The 19,142-nt window shown below is 47.8% G+C and overlaps 1 protein-coding gene across 1 annotated transcript; it reads right to left on the reverse strand.

Annotated features, from left to right (window-relative positions):
• Positions 1–455: 455 nt before the first annotated feature.
• Positions 456–18,814, reverse strand: PLCD4 (phospholipase C delta 4). Its single transcript, XM_047083769.1, has 15 exons — positions 18,793–18,814; positions 18,492–18,671; positions 16,975–17,203; positions 15,715–15,844; positions 14,666–14,897; positions 10,199–10,400; positions 8,537–8,681; positions 7,508–7,660; positions 4,583–4,777; positions 2,652–2,808; positions 2,195–2,311; positions 1,808–1,980; positions 1,135–1,270; positions 642–791; positions 456–563 (listed from the first exon to the last, which is right to left on the reverse strand). The coding sequence occupies exons 1-15, from the start codon at positions 18,812–18,814 to the stop codon at positions 457–459; spliced, it is 2,328 nt and encodes a 775-aa protein (XP_046939725.1). The 3' UTR covers position 456.
• Between the last annotated feature and the right edge of the window lie 328 nt (positions 18,815–19,142).

A 19,142-nucleotide genomic window follows, 5' to 3' on the forward strand; every position in this document is an offset into this window, starting at 1 on the left:
GGAACCTGGAGGATTGGTCTATCCTTTCCTTGGCTCTGAGCTTTAAGGAAGTTAGTGTGGAGGGGATAATGCCTCTTAGTGTTTCTCTGCTCCAGCCCCCTCTCTGGGTTTCTGGTGGCAACCATCGTTTGAGCCAGGGTTGATGAAAGAGATTCATCCTTTGGGACTGAGGTATGGGATTGAGGCTGTGGCAAGAGGAAGGAAGTCCAGCAGAGAGTATGCGAAGAAAGGGGCAGAAAAGATACCACAGGTGGAAAAACGAAGAAAGGGAAGAGAGAGAGAGTGAAAAATCAGGTCCTAGATTTGCTTGTTAGGAAAGGTGAGGTAATTTTGTGCTTAGGAATGCACAACCCAAAACTTGGTTTTTACCACCTGTGTTTGCCTTCTGGAGCACCCTTCCAGGTTTTTCTTACCGTCTCAAGCCAGCGCACCCACCCTTCCCAAGAAGTGCCCGCCTTAGGATTCATCCCCCTCTAGTCCTTCCCGGATGCAGATATGCACAAAGATGGAGGCTGGATGGAGGCTGGTGCCGTCCTTGGAGAGTAGGTGTATGTGGCGGTAGCCTGGAAAGGGGCAGGAGGACAGCATTAGGAAGGGAGCCGGAGCTGGACCGCTGGCCAGGGTTTGGGGGACCGGCCCACCTTGTTGCATGCAGGTCCAAGGAAGTGTGTACTGCCCAATAAAGTCGTGTCGGGTTTTCCAGTTGTAATCATTTACCACAAAACGCAGCAGGGCCAGTTCAGGCACCAGGACCCGGAAGCATAGTGTCTGCCCCCAGTATGGATTAAAACCTGAAGAGGGGGTGAAAGACGGTGGGAGTGAAGGGACAGATCATTGGCGGTTTTCTTTAAGCCCATCCTGGGCCACTGTGATTTTTCAGAGCAATCAGTGTGAGGGAGTTGAGGTGAGGCAATGGAGGCCCAGAGTGGGTGAGCAATTTGCCCACACTGTTGGAGCTTATAAGTAAGGGACCAGGACTCAGACCCAAGATGTCCGAGCCCTTCTTTGTCCCGTTCTACACTGCTCCCCTTGGGGGTGGGAGAGGGGTGGTGACCGGGACTGTGCTTCATGGAGGCCAGCATGGTAGGAAAACGGCCATGTTCCTCCCCTCCCCCCAGCACTGCCCAGTCTCACCATTGTTCTCCACGTAGCTCGTCTCTTGCCGGGTTGTGTCTGGGCGGACACCGAAGATTTCAACTCTCACCAGTGGATCCACAATGGACCTCTCTTTAGTCATGTCCTCCTTGGGGAGTTGCTGACCACTGATCACCTGTAAGCAGGACTTGGAACCTCAATAGTTCCTGTTCCCAGCCCCGCTCCAGCTCACTCTTACACCCAGGGGAGGGGGGCGGGGATACACAGGACCTTGCGCTACGGCTTCTGGATTTGGGTAATATATTCTCTTCTAGTAATCTACCTGCAATTTAAAATGCATCCAAGTAGAAATTTAACAAGGTTTGGAAGCAGGTATGTTAACATCAGCAACCCCTTTCCGGCATTTACTCTGCACCAGACATTGTTGTAGGCACTTTATGATAATCACAACAACCCTGTGAGGTGGGTGGTATCATACCCTCATTCTGCAGGTGAGGAGCCAGAGGTTAAGGAACCTGCCCAGAGGTACACAGCCCATGAACGGACTTGAACCGAGGCAACTGGCTCCAAACACCACACTGTTCACAGTTGGGCTGTGCTGCCTCGTGAGGAATTCACCCATCACACTCCCACCGGGCCCAGCCATCTCCTCCCCCTGCTTCTATCCCAGCTACCCTAGGCTCTGCCCAACAGTTTCTCCTCTCCAAGGTACCTGGATTAGGAGGGTCTGGGCTTTGAAAGGGCTGATGGGCCTCTCTGGGTGGAAGGAACTCTGGATGTCACGCAGGAAGTCTGGCTTCAGCACATAGCCACAGCCACCGTTCTGGCGGAAGAGCCCATCACAGATGTCCATCTCCAGCCCCGCAGTCTGCACATTCATAGCCACTGAGAGCCCCAGGAGAATAGGAAGGAAGGATGTATCTCAGGAACCATCTAGGCCCTCTTTCAGGGGAGTAAGGAAATGTGTTGGGTAGAAGAGGGCCTGCTGGGAACACCCCCTTAGCATCTTTCTCAGCCTAGCACACTTCAAGCATTCCCCGGCCCTCTTGCCACCTGTGGCCCTTCCCCTCCCTCCTCCTCGTCCCTGCTGACCCCTCACCCATCTGGCAACCCGCATTCCAGAGTTCCTGGGGGTTGTAGTTGGACGAATCTGTCCTCAGGCCACTGGGATACACACGGCTTAACTGCCAGGCGTTGTGCTGCACAAACGCATTGCCTGCAAAAGGGATATAGTAGGGAGATGGCAATGGAGTGGATTCCACCACTTCCCTGGCCCCAGGTACTTCACTCTTGTGCCCAGCACCTCGCAAGGCCAGCTCCGGAAGGCTTCACCATGCCTCTCTGTTCCATCCTGACCCGTCTCCCCAGCTTCCCTCCCCCTGGAGCCATGAGCCCACTACTCATAACTCCTGTCCCTGTGCCTACTCTGAGGAGTTTCATAGCTCCCCCGTCTCTCCTTAGTCCCTTTGTCCTCTTTCTTGGGACTCATCTGCCTGCCCAGCAGCCTGACCCTACTCATCCCAATTCCCTCCCTGGCCCTCCCTTTCGGTCCTGACCAGCCTCTTTGATGAGGCTCTTGGCCTTGGTTTCAGAGAAAGATGATGTTTCATAGAAGCGGTAGTGCTCCCTCGAGTGAGTGAAGCTGTGGAATGAGACGGCCTTCAAGTAGACAACCAGGGCAGAGAGGGATGGACACATGATGGGTTTGGATTTCTGGAAAAGGAGAAAATAGGAAGATGAAATTGAACCCTCAGCGATCTGATAGGAAGGGGCCGGTGGCCAGGATCTGAATTTCCCCACCCAGCCTGAGCCTCTGCCCACTGCCTCCCCATTGCATTCCCCCTCCTGCCTCACCTGCTTGGGAAAGAGAAGGGACTCAGGCTTGGAACTAGGAGCCTGAACCATAATCTGACAACAGATAGGCGTACAAAACGGCGGACACAACACAACCTGGGGATGGGAATGGGAATAAAGGCAGTCTACATACACTGATGGGACTGGTTTCAGCTTCTGGGCTTAAAGGGTCTGCTCTACTGTTACTTTCTGGGCAACAGGTTTGTAATGATTTTTAAGCAGAGGGGTGTCATCCTCCCTACCTCTCATCTTTTAAAACAATAGTGAATTTTGGTCAAATCCAGACAGATATGCAAGGTATGCAAATGGGCATGGAAGTCACACCTGGAAGGATGTGAGGGTCCCAGAGTAATAGCGTTACATTTGTCTCCTGAATTCCCATTTCCTTCCCTGGACATGATAGCAGGTTAGACACCACAGCCCCAGAGAGGACAGGGTAAGCCAGCAGTTAGCTAAGTCAAGGAAGCGCATGAGAAGGAAATGCAGACTTCAAATCAGGATCTTGGCGGACCCACCAATGGCACCCCTTCCCCACAGGGAGTTGGACCACCTTGGCACAGCCTTCTTGAAGCCTTCGCCTTCCCTGACTTTCTGTTCCTTCTTTTTGGTCATTTCTGGCCCCTTCTCAGAGTCACCTTTTCCAAGAAGCTTTCTCTAAGCTCATTTTAGATGAGGCCACAGGCGTCCCTCCACTAAGCCCTACTTACCCAATACAGTAGAGCGTGTTTTTGTCCTCTCTCTCTCCCTCCCTCCCTCCTTTCCTCCCTCCCTCCCTCTCCTCTCCCTGCTCTCCCCACACCAGTGGTTTTCAATCTGGCCTTTAAGAAGATTGAGAATTAGTACAAAGATGTCTCAGGAGGGGCGCCTGGATGACTCGGTCAAGCATCTGACTTCAGCTCAAGTCATGATTTCTTGGTTCGTGGGGTCAAGCCCCATATCAGGCTCTGTTCTGACGGCTCAAAGCCTTTGGATTCTGTGTCTTTCTCTTTTGCCCCTCCCCCACCTGAGCTTGCTCGCTCTCAAAAAATGAACATTAAAAAATTGTTATTTTATTTTATTTTTAAATTTTTTTTTTAACGTTTATTTGAGACAGAGAGAGACAGAGCATGAATGGGGGAGGGTCAGAGAGAGGGAGACACAGAATCTGAAACAGGCTCCAGGCTCTGAGCTGCCAGCACAGAGCCCGACGCGGGACTCGAACTCACAGACTGCGAGATCATGACCTGAGCTGAAGTCGGCCGCTCAACCGACTGAGCCACCCAGGTGCCCCCAAAAATTGTTATTTTAAAAAGATATCTCAGGAGTCAGTGGGGGGACCCAGGAGAGAGCCAAATAGGTGCTCCACCTAGGACAGCTCCACATTTATCTCTTGTATACAGAGCACCCGTATAAGATTTCATTCAAAAAAGATTTCATGGCCCAAAGAAGTTAGAAAGCCACTGCAATCTCTCTCTCTCTCTCTCTCTCTGACCATATATAGTGATGCCATCCCTACACCTCATTTACTGGGGGTAAGGGGCGTTTTGCTCCTTGGCTCTCCACCTTGCTTGGCTCTAGTCTCTCCACACATGAACTCAGCTTATGGTACAGACCGACCCAGTGCTAGAGTGGAAAGACCACCCTCCTGGCCCACCTTGTCCTTCTTTTTGTCCTTACTGCGGGGGCTCAGCTCCTGGGGCTCAGACTCAAACTGGGCCTCCAGCTCTGGCCTAGCCTCCTGCTCTCCCTCCAGTTGAGACTCCAGCACTTCCTCCTCTTCCTCTTCCTCGAGGTCCTCCTCAAGGGTCTGTAGCTTCTTCCCCTTCACCAGGATCTTCCTCCGAAGCTCCTGGGGGTGGAAATGAAGGGACTTGTTTACTTGTCTGCTCTGGGCCTCTCCTGGGGACCATGCAGTGCCCACTGCTCTGATGGGACCACCTCAAAGACAGGGGAAGTGGGTGGTCAGGAGTGCCCATGAGGGGGGGGGGGGCGCTGCATGATACATAGAGTAGGGATTCCCTATCCTTAAGCCAACTTGTAACATCCCTATCCATTTGGAAAACAATACATGGGACCCCTACCTCACATTTGAAGATTTCTCCCAGATTAAAGATTTAAATGTAAAGAACTAAGAGTATCAGAAAAAAATAGAGAATCTTTTTGAATAATCTTTCAATGGGAAAGCCTTTAGAAACAGGAGGTGGAAAAAAGAAGAAAAAAAACCAGGAGATGAAAACTCAGAAGACATAAAAAAGACTGGCAGATTTGACTACATAAAGCTTCAAATCCCCAGTAGGGCACGGGGCGCCTGGGTGGCTCAGTCGGTTGAGCGTCCGACTTCGGCTCAGGTCATGATCTCACAATTTGTGGGTTCGAGCCCTGCGTCGGGCTCTGTGCTGACAGCTCAGAGCCTGGAGCCTGCTTCGGATTCTGTGTCTCCCTCTCTCTCTGCCCCTCCCCCACTTGTGCTCTGTCTCTCTCTCTCTCTCTCTCTGTCAAAAATAAATAAACATTAAAAAAAAAAATCCCCAATAAGGCAGAAGAGACAATAGTCCAAAAGCAAAGACTGCAAAAACAGATATTTTCCAAAGCATTTATATCTTTAACATTTAAAAAATAGGGGCACCTGACCGGCTCTGTTGGGAGAGCAGGGGACTCTTCATCTCAGGGTCGTGAGTTCAAGCCCCACATTGGGCGTGGAGCCTACTTAAAAATAATAAAACAAACAAACAAACAGGGATGCCTGGGTGGCTCAGTCAGTTAAGCATCAGACTTTGGCTCAGGTCATGATCTCATGGTTCATGTGTTCGAGCCCCACATTGGGCTCTGTGCTGACAGCTCAGAGCCTGCAGCTCACTTCAGATTCTGTGACTCCCTCTCTCTCTGCCCCTCCCCTGCTGACGCTCTCTCTCCCTCTGTCTCTCATAAATAAATAAATAAATAAATAAATAGTAAATAAATAAATAAATAAAACCGTAACTACAGTTTCTTGCTTAGGAATCATCTCTGTAAAACAAACAAACAAATTTGTTATGTATCAACAAAGATTACAAACCCAGGGTGACCTGGGGTTCCTGGGTAGCTCAGTCAGTTGAGTGTCTAACTCTTGATTTTGGCTTGGGTCATGGGATTGAGCCCCAAGTCAGACTCCATGCTGAGCATGAGTCTGCTTAAGATTCTCTCTCTCTCTCTCTCTCTCTCTCTCTCTCTCTCCCTCTGCCCCTCCCTACCCTGTATGAGCTCTATCTAAAATAAAATTTAGAAAAAGATTATAAACCCCAATAAAAGTGGGTAAAATAATATAAATTAATCCAAAAGAAGAAAATATAGACCTTTCTTTTTTAAAAACTTGAACTTTTCTTTCTTTCTTTCTTTCTTTTTTTCCACATTTGCCACTGTGAATCATCTCACTACTGGAGTTGTTTGTAGTCATTCTCTTACACTGTTGGTTGGAATGCAATTTGGTTTTTTTCCTCCAGGGGCAACTGGGTAATAATTACCAAAATATCAACATGCAAACTCTCCAACCCAGCAATTTTACTTCTAGAAACCCATCTCACAGAAAGAATAAATGGACAAAGCTGTATGTAAAAATGAAAACTTAGCAACAACCTGAATGATTACCATTTACTGGTTGAATAAATGATGGTTCATAACAGAAAATAGAATACCACATAGGAAATAGAATAGCTATTAGAAGGAGCAAAATTATACATGAAAAGACATCCATGATATATACGGTATGTGAAATATAAAAGGGATATAGAAAAGGACCCCATGCACGTTTTTAAAAACATAAATATATATACACATACATGTTTATATAAGCATTTAAAAAAAACTATTGACAGGGCACCTGGGTGGCTTAGTCAGCTAAGCTTTCCAGCTCTTGATTTCAGCTCAGGTCATGATCTCAGGGTTGTGAGATCGACCTCGGATCAGGCTTACTGTGGAGCGTAGAGTCTGCTTGGGATTTTCTCTCCCTCTTTCTCTGCCCCTCTTCAACTCATATTCTCTCTCTCTCTCTCTCAAAATAAATAAACCTTAAAAATCTATTGACAGCTGTTTTGGGAGAGGCTCAGATTATGGTGGGGGACTTCCCTTTCTGTATATTGTTTGTATAGTCTACAATAATTATGAACTATCAGGAAAAAAAAAAGATATTTCCATTGAAAAAAGAAGTAAGAAGTAAATAATTGATTTAAAATTTAGAGAACTATAAACAATTCTGTATTCAATTGTATTTTTTAAAAATTAAAATTGTTGGGACATCGGGTCATGGTATTGAGCCCCACACTGGGCTCCACGTGAGCGTGGAGACTGCTTGGGATTCTCTCTCTCTCTCTCTCTCTCTCTCTCTCTCTCTCTCTCTTTTCTGTCCCTCTCCCCTGCTCATGTTCTTTCCCTCTCTAAAATAAAAATTTTTTAATTAAAAAAAAGTTGTCTCCAAGATATTAAAGAGAAGGATAATCCATCTGAGGGTGAGGAGAAGGGAAAGGAGGGGCATGGAGGAAGGAGCCGAGATGGGGAGGGTATGGAAGCCATGGTAGAGCCCGGGCTTGGGGAACAGGGCGCCTACCTCAGGCGAGGGCAGCTGAGTGGGCAGCAGCCCATCCAAGGTTGTGCTCAGCAATTGCTCCCCCAAGATCTCGGTCAGATGAAGCGCCATGACCTGCTGCTGCTCCCAGGTGCAGTGGTTCTCCAGGGACAAGATGACTGGGTAGTCTGATGTCTGATAGGGAAGGGAGGGGAGGCTGGAGCCAGAGTTCTATAGCCTGTAACTTCCTTGCGTCTCCAGGCCTCCCCTGGTGACTCACTCAGCGGAGTACCCTGATGGCTAAACTCCTGTGACCCGATTCCAGGTGTCAAGGAGGTCTTGCTGGGTCTGGGGCCCACCCCATGTTTAAAAGTCACTGTTGTGGGAGCGCCTGGGTGGCAGAGTCGGTTAAGTGCCCGACTCCTAATTTCGGCTCAGGTCATGATCTCACGGTTGGTGAGTTCAAGTCCAGTGTCAGGCTCCAGGCTAAGAGTCTGGAACCTGCTTGGAATTCTCTCCCCACCCCTCTTCTGCCTCCCTGCTACTTGTGCATGCTCTTTCTCTCTCTCAAAAAAAAATAAAAATAAAAATAATTAAATAATTAAATAAGAAGAAAAATAAAAAAGTCACTCTTGGGATCCCAAATCTGAGACTTGCACCAGGTCTGACCCAGGTCCCTCTGGGACCTTTGAGTGTTTAGCCTCAGAGTGGGAAGGCTAGGCCATTCCCCTAACTATGTGCTCATGTTACACTCTCCTCTCCCGATTCCTCTTGTCCCCCAGCCCTACCCACCATCTTCTCTGCTTCCTTATCCACCCTCTCCCAAATAGGTGACAGTTATTCAAGGTACTAGTTACTAATCTCTAGCAATAGCCTCTCTGACTACTAATTACTGGTGACATACCCAACCCTTATTCATAATCCCTTAATATTCGCCTGATGTTTCAGTTACACATACATGCTATTTGATAAGACCTCCCCTGTATCCCTCTACCCTCTGCAGATCCAGAGCCAGCCGCTCCTCCCTCAGATCATCTTCCCTCACCAGTATGCTCATCCCGGGGCTCCTACCTGGAAGGCGTACTGTGCTACAGTGGCCACGACATCTTTGAACGGGATGCGGGAGGTCAGGGTGTGTCCATGGTAAACGATAGGCTCCCCACTAGGTCCGTCCCATATATCCACCTCCACACAGCGGCACCCCCTCTTCAGGGCCCTGCAAAAAACCCCAAACACCAAGAGACGGAGAGGTTAAGGTCTCCTCTTCCGTCTAGGGACCCTTACCCACTCTGGAGAGAACAGTGCTCGCCGGCACTTATCTGTTAAGACCCTTTCATGCCACATCTCCGTGGGCCTTTCTCTGTCCACTGGAACACTGTTACAGCTCTCACCACCTCCACCCCCCCACCCCCAGCCCACCTAACTCACAGGCTGCCTTCAGCAAGTCATCACATATTGCCTCATGATGCTTCTGGTGATCTGGTTGTGTATCGTTCTGCGGCCCCTGAGTTATTTAAACTCTTAGGAAATTTGTTTGTTTGTTTTTACATTTATTTATTTTTGAGAGACAGAGAGAGACAGAGCACGGGTGGGGGAGGGGCAGAGAGAGAAGGAGACACAGAATCCGAAGCAGGCTCCAGGCTCTGAGCTGTCAGCACAGAGCTTGACGTGGGGCTGGAACTCACAAACTGCGAGATCATGACGTGAGCCAAAGTCGGATGTTTAACCCAACTGAGCCACCCAGGCGCCCCTATTTGTTTGTTTTCAAAGTAAGCTCTATGCGCAACATAGGGCTTGAACTCACGACCCCAAGATCAAGAGTTGCATGTTCTACCAACTGTGCCAGACAAGCACCCCTCAAATTCTCAGTAAATTTATACTTTATTTTCTCTACTGAATGTCCTGGGACAGAAACAATATATTTCACTAATCTTTGTATACCCTGAAGCTGCTAGTTCAGTTGCTGACACTGTAAGTCAAGATATCTTGACTATTCAATCTAGCCACAGATAATCACAATAAAAGAAGATACCACTTATTAGCTATTAACACATGGATTATCTCATTTAATCCTCACGACTCAGGGGGAGCCTGGGTGGCTCAGTCGGTTAAGTGTCCGACTCTTGATTTTAGCTCAGGTCATGCATGATCTGAGGTTCGTGAGATCGAGTCCCACATTGGGGTCTGTGCTGACAATGTGGATCATGCTTGGGATTCTCTGTCTCCTTCTCTCTGCCCTTCCCCTGCCCCACTCAAAAATAAATAAATAAACATTTTAAAAAGTCCTCACAACTCAGACAGAATAGGCATTGTTATCATCCCTATTTCATAGAAGGGGAAACTGAAGTACAGAGGGGTTAAGTACTTAGAACCAGAGTACCAAGCTCTGAGAGAGCTAGGATTTGACCTCAAATGGTCCGACTCCAGAACATACGTTTCTAACTTCTATGCGCTACTGCTTTTTGTGTAACATTTACTTTATTTGTTCAAAATAAACCTGTCAGGACCTCTGGGTTCCAGGAGCATTTCATAGCCTATGAAAGAGAAAGCAGCTCTATATACCCATAGAGTTTCAATACTAGTCTCCTGTCAGTCTTCAACATGTCCTTCAAGTCTCCCAGGGATCCAGGGATCCTCAGCCCCAAGCCCCCCCCAGGACATCTTCTCAATCCCTGTTAGCTACTGAGAGCACAGATGGCCCCTTCTCATGAGCTGGAGCCCTTCCCGCTGCACCGTATATATCCTTCGACGCTGCTCTGGCCACAAAGCTGGTCCCCCACTAGGTAGGTGTTGTGAGAGGAGTTGATATAATAGTGGTTCAGGGGTTGAGTCATATCCTGGTAGATGGGGAGGCAGGCTGGGTTGAAGACATCTCCATCCTTCGAGCAGAGGTAGCTGAGGAAGCCATCCAAGCTCAGCACATGTCGCACTTTGCCTAAGGTGGGGAGCAGGGGAATGCCAGAGTGAGAAGCTCTGAGTGAGAGCATCCCAGCACATCCCCAGCCCGTCTTTCACCCCACCCCCTCTTCCAGAGTCCTGACTTACAGATGGTGTCCACTCCCAGCCTCTAGATCCCAAAATGTGCCCCACCCACTGTCACTTCGATCATCACCGCCCTCAGAGAAAGTTAAAGTTACAAGGAGAATCGTTAAGATCATTCTAGTCCAGCAGTGCCTGGGTGGCTCAGGTGGTTGAGCATCCAACTCCTAATTTCAGCTCAGGTCACAATCTCATGGTTGTGGAATTGAGCCCCACGTCAGGCTCTGTGCTGAGCGGGGAGCCTGCTTGGGATTCTCTCTCCTTCTCTCTCTGCCCCTCCCCCACTCATGGTCTCTCTGTCTCTCTCAAAAATATATAAGCTTAAAAAAAAAAGCATTAGTTAAAAACAAAACTAAACATCATTCTAATCCAGTGCTATCCAATAGAACTTTCTGCAATGATGGAAATGTTCTATTCTGTGCCATCCAGTATGGTAGCCTCTAAACACATATGGCTACCAAGCACCTGAAATGTGGTTGTGTGACTGAAGAACTGAATTTAAAATTTTGATTTTAGCTAATTATTATTTTTTAAGTTTTAATTTATTTATTCTTTTAAGTAATGTCTACACCCAGTGTGGGCTTGAACTCATGACCCCGAGATTAAGAGTCCCATGCTCTTCCAACTGAGCCAGCCAGGCACCCTGATTTTAGTTAATCTAAATGTAAATAGTCACACAGAGTTCATGGTTACCATAATGGACAGCACAGTATTCAGTGCAAAGGGTTAATTTTATAGATGGGGAAGCTGAGGACCAGAGAGAAACAAAGTCGAACACTTAGTGGCATGACCGAGGTACCTGTGGTTTATTCCCTGGGCTGCGTAGCTGCTGCCAACCATGACCTGAGGGTTTCTTCCTATCATCAATTCTCAGATGGTATTTTGAAGAGTATTTGTCCAATATCACCTTACACTACACTTTCTTTGATGGTAGGGTCCTGTCATTCCTTCCATAGCCCTCACCCATCTCAGCATGGGCTTCACACAATACCAACAATGACAACTAATACTGAGCACTTATACCTGGGACGTTCCATGCAGCATCTCTCTTAATGCTCTCACCGACATGATGAGGCAGATATAATATAACCTGCCCTGAGAGGTTAGGTAACATAACTAGTAAGTGAAGGAGCTGGGATTTGAACCCAGGCAGCCAGGTGTCTGAGCCACACCCATATCACTGGGCTGTGCGGTCTCACTGAGGGTAACAACACTGCAGAGGGGTTCTCTTGGGAGGCCAAACAACTTGACTCTAATGCCCAGCTTCCTTGCTCCAGCTTTGACAAGGCCTAGAGATGGAGAAAGGCAGTGGCAGGAAGTCAGGCAGGAAGTTTTCTTCTTGATAGTAATAACTTAAATCACGATGGTAAATCCACAGTTGCCAGATACTTCTCATGTTCATCATTTCATTCGGTAACCAATTATTTTACAAATGAGCAAACCATGTCTCACTCTGCCCAGGGCTACTCAGTTAGTAAGAAGTACAGTGGGGAAGAGGAGAAAGCAGGCAAAAACCTCTCTGACCTCGGCCGCAGCAACTTCTAACTCAACATGTCTCTGGAGGCAAGGGAAACAAAAGCAAAAATGAACTATTGGGACCTCATTAAGATAAAAAGCTTCTGCATGGTGAGAGAAACAATCAGCAAAACTCAAAGGCAACTGACAGAATGGGAGAAGATATTTGCTAACAACATATCAGACAAAGGGTTAGTATCCAAAATCTACAAAGAACTTATCAAACAATCCAGTGAAGAAATGGGCAAAAGACATGAATAGACACTTGTCCAAAGAAGACATCCAGATGGCCAACTGACACATGAAAAATGCTCCATATCACTCATAATCAGGGAAATACAAATCAAAACCACAATGAGATACCACCTCACACCTGTCAGAATGGCTAAAATTAACAACTCAGATGATGACAGATATTGGCGAGGATGTGGAGAAAGAGGATCTCTTTTGCATTGTTGGTGGGAATGCAAGCTGGTGCAGCTGCTCTGGAAAACAGTATGGAGGTTCCTCAAAAAACTAAAAATAGAACTACCCTACGACCCAGCAATTGCACTACTAGGCATTTATCCAAGGGATACAGGTGTGCTGTTTCGAAGGGACACATGCACCCCCATGTTTATAGCATCAGTATCGCCAATAGCCAAAGTATGGCAAGAGCCCAAATGTCCATCAATGGATGAATGGATAAAGAAGATGTGGTTTATATATCCAGTGGAGTATTACTCAGCAATCAAAAGAATGCAATCTTGCCATTTGCAACAACGTGGATGGAACCAGAGGGTACTATGCTAAGTGAAACAAGTCAGTCAGAGAAAGACAAATATCATATCACTCATATGTAGAATTTAAGATACAAAACAGATGAACATAGGGGAAGGAAAGCAAAAATAATATAAAAACAGGGAGGGGGACAAAACATAAGAGGCTCTTAAATATAGAGAACAAACTGAGGGTTGCTGGAGGGGCTGTGGGTGGGGGCATGGGCTAAATGGGCAAGGGGCATTAAGGAGGACACTTGTTGGGATGAGCACTGGATGTTATATGTAGGGGATGAATCACTGGATTCTACTCCTGAAATTATTATTGTACTATATGCTAACTAACTTGAATGTAAATTTAAAAATAAATAAATAATTTTTAAAAAGGAAAAAGAAAAAAAAAAAAAGAAGTACAGTGGGGAATTAAGCCCAGGTCTCCTGGCTGATACGATGCTCTGCAGCCAGAGTATAGTAACTGCCAGGTGAATGCAGGGGAGGGAATATCCAGAAGGACCGGCAGTAGAATAAATGTAACTGATGTCTACCAGATCCTGCACTGGAAAGGGAAGATCCCACTTCTAATGCCTCAGCATTCTTCTTCTATTTAGTTTTCTGAAATGATTTCTTTATAGCCCCCTTTCTTCTCTGAGCATGAACAGGTATCTGGAATCAGCGATTCCAGCCCTTTCTGTTTGACTCTAAGTTCCATGAGGGCAGTGTCCTTGTCCAACCTCTTCCTGCTGTATTTCTGGTCCTGAGCCTAGGTCCTGGCCTATGACAGGTGCTCAATAAGCATTGGCTGACGTAGTGAGTGAATGAATGAATGAAAGGGCGTTGGGAGTTGAGACTTGGCAACGTGGGTCCCTTGTCCAGCTCTCATTCATCTCATCTCTAATCCTCATGCTCCACAGAGGTATGAGGAAAGGGTCAAGTGACTCGGGTTTGAATCCTGATTCCTCCTCTCATTAGCTGTTGGCTTTGAGCAGCTCATTTGATCTTTCTAAACCCTAGTTCTCTTCTTTCGCACAACTGACTTAATAACAGAACCCACTTCGACAGGCCATTGGAAGGATGAGGAGAGAAAAGGCATGTAGCAATATTGGCACATGACGGGATACTTAGCAGAAGCCGAATAAAGATTATGCTTTTGATTTACAAGGTTGTAGGGAGGACTAAATGAAGCAAGTGATGTGAAAGTTCCTTGTAAATCATCTATTATTAATGTCAGTTCCTGCTATTCTGAAGGGCATGGAGGGCAGGGAGATGTCCACTGAAGGGGCAGGGACAAAGGTCTGAGGGCAGAGAGGGCGTATGTTAGTGGTGCTTGCTAAAAGCTGGGTGACTGGCCTCCTCATCACGCCCCCTCAGCCAGGCACTGACCAGCTTCCTTCCCCAGGGGCTTAGCGACTCAAGAACCACTCGGAGAATTTGGAGAGAGCTCAGGAAAGGGCAGAGACCCAGCACTTAAAGAAACAACAAACAGGGACCATGAAGGAGCTAGAGGAAGACGAATCATATGCGCTAGAGGAGAAGCCAAGGCAAGAGGACCAAGGAGCTCCCTTTTCCCCTGGGGACAAACGTTGATATCAGGAAGAACTTATTCTGAAAGTGAAGCAGGAGCAGAGTGGAAGAGAGGGGACTTAAGGAAGGGTCTTCCTCTGGAGAGATCCAGCACGATGGGAGACTCCTGTCTTACTTGGGAAGGAAATCGCTGCTCTCCTTCCCAGGGAGTGGTTGAATGAGAGGAAAATGATAGCACAGGGACTGCATACGGGTAGACTCAGCCTTCCCTGAGCTAGGCAGAAGGCGGCTTGGCTCTGGACCTTTCTAACCCTGGTCCCCCTCCCCACCCCGTGACGGGTGCCTCTCCACCCTCTGGCCCTCTTACCACTATCTGAAGGCTCATAGCGGTCGATGAGTTCCAGAGCAAGGTCTGAAGCTCTTTCTCCTTCTTTCTGCTCCTCTCGGAGGAAATCCACAAATTCCAGCAGGGTCAGCTTCTGCCCATCAGCTGAAAAGTTTTCAAACACTTCCTCTACCTCAGGGCGCTTAGTCAACGCCTTATAGAACTCTACAAATTCTTCTCCTTCCAGAGTCCCAGACTGGGATGTGTCTGCTGCCTGCAAGAGAGGGTTTAGAGGACTGTGGACAAATCCTTTTAAGAGCAAATTTTATGGCTTCAACTTACCTTGTAAGGGCAATCTTACTGACAGATGGATACAAACACATTTCCACAGTATGCCCACACAACTCCTGACATTTAGTGTTCATAGAAGCCACTTTGGTAAGTAAAAAGCAAAATGGCAGCCACACCATTTGCTACTAGAGAAAAACTTCAACTAGAAAGAGTGAAATGCCCCCCAACAAGGTCAAAAGATCCCTCCTCCTATTTACTCACATTCCAGTTGGAGTTTTCCATTGATACTAGGCACCTGTGAAATTCTGGCTATGGACAGAGAGGTCCTTGAGCTACGACATAGTAATGTATTGTTTGCCTTTCATAAGATTATGAATCATCTTTCCTTTTTTAAATTAATTTATTAAAAAAGATTTTTTAAGTTTATTTATTGTGAGAGACAGAGTGTGAGCAGGGAAAGGGCAGAGAGAGAGAGGGAGAGAGAGAATCCCAAGCAGGCTCTACACTGTCAGTGTGGAGCCCGATGCAGGCCTCAAACTCACGAACTGTGAGATCATGACCTGAGCTGAAACCAAGAGTCAGATGCTTAACTGACTGAGCCACCCAGGTGTCCCATGAATCATCTTTCTAGGACCGAAGGGTAAGAAGCATGCCCGACACTTTCCATCGAGCCTGGCATAGTGGTAGGGTGCATAGGAGAGATTCAACAAAGAGCGATGCTGGATGGGGCCAGAGTACTTCTGGCCAACTGAGAATGTGGCCTTGCCTGGCTTCTGAAAACCCTTCCCCAAAAGACTCACTTGGAAAAGCTGCAAGGCATATTCCTGGTCCATTTCCACATTCATCAGGTGTAGTAACCGCTGGACCTCTGGGAAACTCATGCGACCATCCTGGTTCTTGTCTCCACGCTGGAACCAGTCACTCAGCCACCCAGGTGTGAGTCAAGGCAAAAGCACCGTGTGTGTGTTTGTGTGTGCAGATGAGTGTGCATGTTCATCCACTGACATCTTCTCCCCTATCATCTTCCCAGTCTCTCGTCCATGGCCAATGCATTTTCCACATTAGCTGCCAGAATAATCTCCCCAGAGATCTATCTTGTCCTTGCATGGCTGAGGTGCCTGCAGGGGCCTCCCTGTTGCCTGCAGAAAGGAGCCCAAGTTTCTTAACATAGATGAAGGTCTTCACCCTCATGAGCTGGCCCCCACCCAGCCTTCTCACCACACCTCTATCCTCCCTGTACTTTGGCCAGACTCAGCAACCCCCCCCACTCTCTGATGTCCCACTCTCCCTCCTGCTCTTCAATGTTCTATGTCTGGGCCTTTACTCATGCTATTCCCTCAGGCAGGAGAGCCTTTCCCTCCTTCTTTATGTTCAAATTCTATTCCTTTTCAAGGCTCGGCTCAAATGCAACTTCCTGCCTAACGTTTTCTTAGAACTCTCTTAGCTAGAATTAAGTATTTCTCCTTCCTTTGAACACCCACAAATAATCTAAGTCCCCTAACACTTCTAAGATACTTAGGTTATTTACACAATTCCATTTTTTTCCAACGACCAAAACAATGCCTGAGTCTCACTGATCTTTGTACTTCTAAAGTGTGGTATAGTGACTGACACCTTCTGCTTAATAAATGGCAAATGAATGAATGAATGAACGAGCAAATGAATGAACGAACTGGCATGGAAGGTGAATACAATCTAGGAAACCTGAATCAGTCAACACCACTAAAGCTGCTTCCCAGTCCTATGCCAGCTAATGCCACTGGGATCTTCTGTTCAGCTCTCAAGATCAGTACCTTGTTTGGCCTTTTGCCTCTCACTGTCCCAATCCTGAAGGGCCTAACTTCTGCCCACTCTCTGCCTGGCTATGTTTTTTGCTGTCCCAAGCCTCCATTACTCCTCCAATATCCTCTGTCTCGTATTGGCCTGAGCTGCCCTTGCCCACCCCAACTGGACTCTTAGACCCCCCTATCCCTACATGCCACGCACCGCCCCCCCCATCCTTAGCCCTGCAGCTCCTTCAGTGACCCCTGGTCCCCACTCTGATTCCATCCTGCTGATACTGGTCCAGCCGCTCCTTTTGGTCCATGCTGGTGACAAAGTCCACCAAATGCTGGAGCCCCTGCATCCATATCTGGGCCTCCTCAACGCTGTTGGCCACTAGGTCCAGGTTGGAACGGCGGCCATGGAAGACGATGGTGAAGCCCTGCTCCAGGGGGAACTCCTCTGCCAGGCTGCGCAACAGCTCAGACTCATGGCCCTCACGCACTGTCTCCACATCAGAGATTGAGACTGCCGGAGAAGAAAACGAGTTGGGCACTGAGGAAGAGAATCCACCAAATTGCAGGGGCTAAGGGTCAAGGACCAGTACTCCCTTCCTCTCTGTGAAGCCATAGGGAAGAGGAACTCCAACCTCCATAGGATGAAACCCCTGAATCCTTAGTACAGGGAGATGCAGACCCCTGGGATTCAAGATTCCCCATGAGTCACGGCCATTTTCATAGGCAGCATGGTAAGGGGCCTGTGTTGGGAGTGGCAAGACCTGGCTTTTGGCCACCAGCTGGCAGTGTGACACAGACCAAAATGACTTAACCCCTCTGTGCTCTCATCTGAAATAAGGGGTGGTCCCTTCCGTGGCCCGGCCACAGAATGTCTCAGGTCCTTAGACTCTAGGGGACAGGGCTCTAAACCCCCTTTGCCAACATCCTGCCTTATCTCCTCTCTGAATTCAGCTCCCATGTAGAGGCATCACAGGAGGACTGTCAGGGCTGACAGAAGGAAACACTCTTGAAGTCTACATAGTAGCAGTTACACCGAAGCATGATGTGCCCAAATTCAATTCCCCTGTTCCAGGTTTGAGGGCTTCCTCTTTCCAGATGTCTAGGGGAGAGCCAGAGAAATTCTTCCACCCCCTTTCCTCAGCTGGAGGTGGTGTGGCTGGTGAGTTTTGATTATATCTCTAAAGCAGACTCTCTTAGATGTGTCCTGTGATCAGATTTTTAGAGGGTTCATAAGGCATCTCTGGCCAATAGGATGCACACTGCTATGTTGCATTTATGATTTTTAAAAATATTCATCATTGTGGCTAATGCATTAAATGCATCCTGGCTTTAGGTCCCATGCTAGGTGCTTTATACATGAACTCATTTAGTCCCTGTAACCATCTAGGCAGGTAGTGTTTAATCCCTATTTTGCAGATGAGGAAACTGAAGCTTAATTTAAGTAACTTGTCCACTCAGCTAGAAAGTTGCAGAGCAAGGGTTTTAATCCAAGCAGCCCGATGCCTGAGATCATGCCTTAATTTAATAGTAATAAAATATAACCTGTGATTTATTGAGCCTTATTATATGCTAGGGCTCTCCTAAGCCCTTTACATGCAATAACTGGTTGAATCCTCATGAATAGCCTTACGAGGCAAGTGCTGTTATAATTTCCACTTTGCAGGCTAGGAGAGAGACACAAGAGGGACAGCACAAGGACACATTGTAGGATCCCGGTCCCTCCCCTGCTCTCTAGCTGCTGGCCTCTTCAGAGTCCTGTCTACCCAGCACGCCCACCCCTAGCTATCCACGTGACTCACAGCTGGGCTTGGCCTTGCCTCCTGCCTGCCGGGCATGCCAGACTGTCATGCCATCATCCTGAAGTCTGAAGTATCTTAGTTTCTTCCAGCTTTTGGACCTCACCTTGCGCACCAGCATGCCTTTCTGCATCAGCAGCACATCTTGATTGATGGGCAGCCCTGGGCCAGGAGAAGAAGGGGCTGGGTGGGTAGCTGGCAGGGAGGGTGGAGGGCCCCAGAGGAGCTCTTGGGACAGGGGTCCAGACTCCTCCCCTTCCCTGGGCTGTGTCCCCAAGCCCTCCTCTCCTGCTGGGGTACTCACGGCCTTGCATCAAGGACACCATCACCTACTGCTCCACAAGCTGGTGCCAGAGTCACCTAAAGGAGCAAGGAGGAACAAAAAGCTTTGGGTTAATACTGGTGGTCTTAGAATAATAGATCAAAGGAGGAAGAGAAGGAAACCAGTGTGCCCTGACTGGCCACTATGTGCTAGGTACCTCATCTACAGACTCTTCAGCTCTTTTTACTTCCAGTTCGAGTTTGTTAGACTCTGAGGCTTAGAGAGGCTAAGAAACCTGCATCAGATCACATAAGATTCAGAATTTAAAGCCAAATATGTCTGATTCCAAAGCCTCTGCTGTTTCCCATAGTCAGCTCCAGAGAGGGATACAC

This window comes from Lynx rufus, unplaced genomic scaffold (genome assembly GCF_022079265.1).
Source record: "Lynx rufus isolate CCGP_SWC_20201006 ecotype Redwood Valley unplaced genomic scaffold, mLynRuf1.p SCAF_2, whole genome shotgun sequence".
Lineage (NCBI taxonomy): Eukaryota > Metazoa > Chordata > Mammalia > Carnivora > Felidae > Lynx > Lynx rufus.